General features: G+C 33.9%; 2 protein-coding genes across 2 annotated transcripts; both read right to left on the reverse strand.

The window, feature by feature from the left end:
• Positions 1–1,118: 1,118 nt before the first annotated feature.
• LOC134260169 (complement C1q-like protein 2) lies at positions 1,119–2,058 on the reverse strand. Its single transcript, XM_062742757.1, has 2 exons — positions 2,004–2,058; positions 1,119–1,555 (listed from the first exon to the last, which is right to left on the reverse strand). Exons 1-2 carry the CDS (start codon positions 2,056–2,058, stop codon positions 1,119–1,121), a joined length of 492 nt encoding a protein of 163 aa, XP_062598741.1.
• A 1,613-nt stretch (positions 2,059–3,671) lies between these two features.
• Positions 3,672–4,163, reverse strand: LOC134260170 (uncharacterized). Its single transcript, XM_062742758.1, has one exon. The coding sequence runs from the start codon at positions 4,161–4,163 to the stop codon at positions 3,672–3,674; it is 492 nt and encodes a 163-aa protein (XP_062598742.1).
• Between the last annotated feature and the right edge of the window lie 2,859 nt (positions 4,164–7,022).

Genomic DNA, 7,022 nt, shown 5'->3' on the forward strand with positions numbered 1-7,022 from the left:
TACAATCCAAATAAATCTCCTAGAGCCAAACTTTACATACATGTCTGATTTAATTCTAGCATATGTACTGAACAAAGACAATTTATACATTTATAATGTCAGATTTCTCAGGATGGCAGCTGCAGCTGTCATCAATGACTATATAACAAATTAAAAGACAATTTAGGCACTTTACAGCTGATATGAAATTTTTAGTCTCCAGACTAAATATGTTAATATTTAATATACACCGCAAAAGGAATTAGTTTTTTTTATGTACGGCGATTTTCTGCTTGTATCTGTCATACATGTGAAAATTCAACATATAGTATAAAGAATTGACTGTTAAAATTATTATTGAACAATTGACTTCAATTAGAGATACAAAAGCGTTCCATTCAAATAAAAATGTTGACGATTCTGGGATATTTCTTATAAAGTATTAATTATTGGTACTGAAATATCATAGAATTTTGCTTCATAATTGTAATAAAAATATAATTCATTTTTTTTGGCTTTCATGTCGGCCAATCTTTTCAAGGCAGTTGAAAATGGTACTGTGTTGTTTGTGATTTTCATGATGAACGCCAAAATCTACTGGTACTTATAATCCACGGGATAAATAATACATGTATACGTATATACGAAGAATTTTTCAACATAATATCAATTTATTTTGACGCAAGATGTCTAAATATTTTTTCTTGCATATTCTTACTCATTGTTTGTCAGGAATATAGTTGACATGACCCTTTATCAAGCGCTCGTACCATGGGGATGCATACATTTAAGTTAAGACTGATAACAAAACGTTCGGAGAACATGCAATTTATTCCAAGTTCTTGATACATATGTATGTATCGCAGCTGAATACGCAATTAAAAATCATAAAGCTGAAAAAATCAGAACATCTATGATAATACAAATATAAAAAGAAGTTAAAATACAAGACAAAAAATAATGCTCTTATTATATTATTAAAATGATCAACATTAAATTGTTCATTTATTTTGGATCCTCTCTAAAACACATCCATATCATAAAACTCGACTGAAACCAACTGTATGTCTCGGAATATGTTTGGGGAATCTACTCGTAAAAAATCGACATTTCTGATTTTATAAACTTGTATCTGATAACTATGCCATTAGGCCCATTGTCCTCATATTTTCCTGATTGTTAAGGAATCCAGAGAAGGTGGTGATAGGTATAGGGTTGGAATAGTATCCAGTGCCTAAATAATGTTTGACCCACACTTTGTCTCCCTGATTTAGCCTTAACACAACCAGGTTAACCCCTGTCTCGTAATAATCCTTATCATTAGTGTCGTGTGCCATTGTTTTGACCTTGGATTCTCCATTCAATACAATTTCCATCTTTATATAACTTGTACCATAACTCTGTACACTGACGAAGAAGACGTAGTGCCCGTCCACGGGGGCCGTGAACATCCCTGTAGTGGGGTTGTAACCACCTCCTGTATTAAATATTATCTTGGGGAAAACCAGTTTACTTCCGCTCCATGAAGAGTCGGAGGACGTTATTCCTGCGGTGAAGGCTACTTTTATAAACACACCTAAAACATAATTGTAATGTTTCACTTTACTAGCTCTCAATTGTTTCGAGTATTTATTTAATTTAATTAATATTAAATTACTACTAAATTTAACTATAAATAGTAATTAATTTTTAATAAAATTATTGGTATTCAAGTAATGAATTCAAAATTTAAAAAGTTAGGGATAACAAACAAAAAATAAATAGAAATTCCACAAACTTCAATTGTGTTTGAATAATGGACTTTTACGAGTAGCACTGACTTTTACAGTTGACAGCTTACTTTTACACTAGAACAATATACGGAAACTCTTTTACGAAATAATTATTTAGCTGAACACTTAATTCAACCAAATGACATTTATTTCAAAGCGTAAATCAGATGTCCGTAAAGAAAACGAAAACCACCCTACCCACAACTCCCGGTCTTCACATGTTAGTGCCCCTAACAACATTAGGGGCATTACCTATGACCACTAGAAAGGTGTTCTTATCTATTATCAACTCTGTACCTCCATACATGATGCAGGTTTAAATGTCAACTGTGAAAGTCAATGCTTCTCGTAAAAGTCCAATAGTATATATAGTAAACTGTAGAAAGGTATACGGTAATTATTAATAAAATAAATGTTAATTCCAAGTTGGAATCAATTTTGCTATTCAGTGACTACACTTTTAAATGATTTTTCAGTAACGAGAAGTGAGAATTTATCGAGTAATCCGTAAATGATAAACAAGCTGACTCAAATAAAATGTACAATGTTTTGAAAAAAAACTATCGTTGTTTTTAATACATACCACACTGCCTGTTGGTTAAATTCAGTCGGAACACCTCTAGAGATGACACAGAAGACGAGAGTTTTAATTGTTCATACCGAGTCTGTTTGAGTTCCGATTGTAAGTCTTCCATTGTGTTGTTCATATGATCTGTAAAGACAGAATAACGAAGATAAGGTAGGGTATGTTTATTATTTCTCACTGTTTTCGTATGTTAAATCTTCTGTTATGTAGTAAATTAAGATTTTATCGTCATTTAAATATTCCCTTTTGACTGGTGAAAACGGAGGGAACTATAGGTTTGATAAACATCTGTCCTTCTGTCAGTCTAGCTGTCCGTCCGTCCGTCAGTCTATCTGTCAGTCTGTCTCCCTTGGTTTTCTATCACACGAACGATGTTACGACCCCAATCACAACTTAGAAAAACAGCTTTATAGCACCGTAAACCAAGGGTTTATGAGGAGAGTAGCGTATTTGAAACCCTTAATGGCTAGAGGAGATGGGGTTATCCGCATTTTTTTCCCCAAATGCTTTCATATACTGAGCTGATTTTTGGTAATTGAATCTACTTTCATGAGTTCAAGATAAAGTTTGCATTTTATTCCGATTCAGTGATATTTGAAGGAATCAAGACATTTTCAAATTTAAATGGGAGATAGGTTACGCTTGCTGGTAGGGGACTAGTATTGTCAAGGCAACACTCCCAGAATGCTCGTGGTCCATGAAGTCTCTGACGTACAGTACAGTCAACGCGGTTTATGCATATACCGCGCACCTCCGCGGTGTGAATCTCATCGCGTTTAGTACAGGTGTCTCAGGTAAAAACCGCGTGCCCCCGCGGTTCAACAATGCATATTAGCGATTACAGGTGTATGCTGTAAGGGTGATATTTAAAATTTCACTGAAATATCAAGCATTTGTCCAAAATGTTAGGAAAATTAGATTAAGAACCACAAGGAAGGGAAACATTTCGGCTAGCAGGGTTTAAAAGTACTATAAAATTTTTAATCATTTAAAATATGGAAAAAGTAATAAATTTCAATATTTTTTGACTTACTTACTAGTAACTAGATATCTTTTTAAAACTAACTACAACAAAACTTGCATTTCTTTACATTGTTCTCACCAGATAAGGAATCTGTCATGGTCTGTTGGCTTTTCTGTAGGTCAGTAAGAGCCAAACTCAGTTTATCGTTGGCTGATCTCAGTTCCTGGTGTTATAAGCCTCCAGAGAATTATTAAGTCTCCCTGATATCAATTCGTATCTGTTGTCAATGAGTTCAGGAATATTCTTTTCGATTTCCAGACTGTGTTTATGGAGGTCCAGAAGTGTATTAGACAAATACCGAACTTCAGTTTTAATGTCTGAAGATACCGGACGTGTTCTGTTCAAACATTTCTTTTTCCTGTAGTAGCTGCGTTTCGAACACCCGGCGACTGGCGTCCACTACTGTTAAATTTTCTTTTAAAGACTCAATATTCTCATTATATCTGGTTACTTTGCTGCTTAATCGATTTTTTTCCAGCTTAAGCGATCGCACCTCTTTCTTCAACTCGGTTATTTCTCTGGTGGTTGTGTCTTTAAGTGAAGACATCTCGCTTTCTGAAGAGACAAGACTTTGTTGAAGGGAGACCATGTCTTTCATCAGTGCGTGGACATTTTTCACTAATGTCATTCGGATCAGTGTCTCTTGATTTAGAAGCTGTCGAAGTACGTCAACGTGTTTAGTATCAAGTGAACCGAAGTCTAAGTCTGTTGAGTTCTTTATATTGCCGTCTGTTAGAACTGAGAAAAGGGCGGAACCAAACAAACTTATTACAACAAACGAGAAACACGATAAACGCTTCATGTTTGAAAAATAATAAAGAAAATCATGCAAACCGAATTCTATTCACTTTATATACAGAGTAAAGGAGTCTATAACTAATCTAATCCCCCAAAAAATCTCGAGATAACAGTTACAGTAAATCATTTCCCGAGTATGTGAATACACCCATCAATATATTTTAGCTAACCAGGGACATCAACTGTTTGTTTAAATTTAGCTAGGCGTAATTAAGGTCTTCCGTTTCCAACGGAAGACCTTCTACTGATTCTGATGGTTAAGATTATTCCCTATCATTCTTTTTTTTTCCTAGACGCCAACTTTGAGACCTCGTAAGTCGCTCATTTCTCAACGGATTTCGCTCAAACTTTCAGAGGTTATAGACGTTTATAAACTCTATCAGATGCTGGCTAAAATTTCAAAAAGTTGCTTCCAGGTTTTGAGTTATTTCCCTTTCAACGAAAATTTATAAGCTTTCGTTTCCAGACAAAGGCTCAGAGACGGCTAAAGCTGGAGCAGAAATTCTACTGATTTTCGATAATGACGGATTGAAGTTGTGCACATCGGTTTTTGTTTTTGATTTCTCTATTCGAAACGGCGCTATATAGGGGTCAAAATTAAAACGCTTAAAAGAACCAAAAATTACTCATATTTTGCTTCTTATCTTCTAAACTGAAAATATTTTGTTAAAATATATAGAATATACTTTGTGCAGAACTAGAGAATACTCAAACGATTTGTGGGAAAAAGTGCTAACCCCTAAATTAAGAGGGGCCAAAAGTTTTTTCCAGATATCTTAAAAAGTATTGAGAATTTGTTACACATGTAAAAAGCAAAGTTGTTGAAAATGTCAAGCTAAATCTAATGGAGTCGTCAAAATACGTCCAACGTCGTCACTTCCTGCCAAACCGGAAGTAGTCGGAAAACGCGTATTTTTGCCGTTTTTGACAAGTTTTTGGGCAACATATGTCTCTGGGAGCTTAAAAATTCATTTTTCGTCCGTCGTCGTCACTTCCGGTCAAACCGGAAGTAGCAAAAAATGGCTTATTTTTGCATTAATTAATTTAGCTTTAGAGGATTCAAAGCATTTTCGGGCGTTCTTTCTCATTTTTGTTAAAAATGAAAGCTACTTCCGGTCAAACAGGACGGAAGAGCTTTTCTCTAGTTGTTGATACTTTATTTATGAAAAGACGAAAGATGATGTAGTAATCGGGTAAAACCTTGAATATCAGGAATAAAACCTTCACTTCAGTGTGTAAAAACAGTATTAGATTAATATTTTAAGGGAATTACTGTTGAAGTTTGTTTGGAATGCAAAGGTATCATCGATAGTTAGAAACGTGATATACGAGTTTGCATGACGGATTTTCCAAGTCCGTAATGTATAAATCGAAAAACTTTAACCTTGCCCAAAATTTTTGAATCGGTGGAGCTATTATTTCACGGGCGTATTCCTTACCTTTCTTAAGCTATCACCAAATGTGACCTCTTGACCTTGGGAATTTGACCCACTTTTAAAAGAATTTCAAAACTTTTTCATGGCTATACCTTTTCAACAGTTTATGCCAGGGCTTCCGTACTTTTAAAATTATGACACGACTTTTCAATTAATAAAAATATTTTTTACCTTTTGATCTTGACCTGAGGAGTTAACTCGCGATTAAAAATCTTATATACTTGGCCATATCTCTTAGACATTTAGTATTATGACCTTGATATTTCACAGGTGTATCCCTTGTGGCCAGACCTTCCATGGATACCAAGATACCAACAACTTGGTCCTTAATTTTGACCTTGGATTCTGACTTGCATTCAGTGTTTCACAAACACATTTAGTTATTATAAAATATGGGAAGTTACAGCCCATAAACCTCAACATTGAGTATTCCAGTCTTTGTGAGAAGGATGATTGGAAAGATTAAAAAATATTAGAAAATATTCTAAAAATTCTTCGAAAATTAATGGCTATCATAAATTTTAAATATCTATGCAGGCAAAAGTTTTTTTATTACAACATTTATGACCAAAGCAATTCATGAGAATTCCATAACATGTTTAGATTAACATTCGATATGATAAGAATTTTTAAGTAACTGTAAAAGAAAACTCCCTATCTTTGAACAGAATTATTTTCTTTAGATTTTTTATATCTTCAACTAAAACAGAGTGAGGTTAATATTCAGAATCATTTGCGTTGAAAATAAATAAGCTGTATTAAAAATATAATTAAGTGGGTTTTTTCAATAAAAAAAAGTTCGTGTATTGAAAGATAAAAGCATGGTATAGTAAAGACGTTTGTTCTCAGCGTCTAGGTGTTTTCACTTTTGTATATTTAGCATGTTGGGTGTTTCCATGATTACACGAAGTCCCGCCCAATTAACTTTCCTTGGTCTATTCTTGTAATAAGTCATTCAAGAAAGATATACTTTGTTTTATTATTAGTTTACTTTTGAAATTCTGATATGTAAACATTTTTCTTATTGAATATTGTTTTAATTGTCTGACAAAAGTCAGTGGGCGATAATTATTCTTTTATTCATCATCATAACCTCTATCCTCATAGGTAGGAACTATTTCACCAAACAACCATGCGGATGGAAAACAGCCGATGGTGAAGAGATAGATAAGTTGAAATGTAGAAATGCTGAAACACTGAGAAATATGACACGTTGATGCATGTTTTAAACACTATATACCTGTATCTTTACTACTTACAATTCAGCAGTCAGGATCTTGCTCCAGAGAGCATTTTTAGAACTAGAAGACTTAAATCATGGTATTGAAGCAAAATATTTGGAAGACATATTGTATGATCTAATTATCTTAGTATTCTTAGATGTGGTGCTTTCATCTTTATCCTTAGAGAGAACACGTGACGAATTT

This window comes from Saccostrea cucullata, unplaced genomic scaffold (assembly GCF_032062105.1).
Source record: "Saccostrea cucullata isolate Sc308-1 unplaced genomic scaffold, CSIRO_AGI_Scuc_v1 ctg12266, whole genome shotgun sequence".
NCBI lineage: Eukaryota > Metazoa > Mollusca > Bivalvia > Ostreida > Ostreidae > Saccostrea > Saccostrea cuccullata.

What these genes read in the sequence shown, in the direction of transcription:
- LOC134260169 (XM_062742757.1), bottom strand. Translation starts at nt 2,058, where the DNA reads ATGTATGGAGGTACAGAGTTGATAATAGATAAGAACACCTTTCTAGTG. An exon ending in CACCTTTCTAGTGGTCATAG is followed by an intron (nt 1,556 to 2,003) that starts GTAATGCCCCTA and finishes ATTATGTTTTAG; the next exon opens with GTGTGTTTATAAAAGTAGCC.
- LOC134260170 (XM_062742758.1), bottom strand. Translation starts at nt 4,163, where the DNA reads ATGAAGCGTTTATCGTGTTTCTCGTTTGTTGTAATAAGTTTGTTTGGT.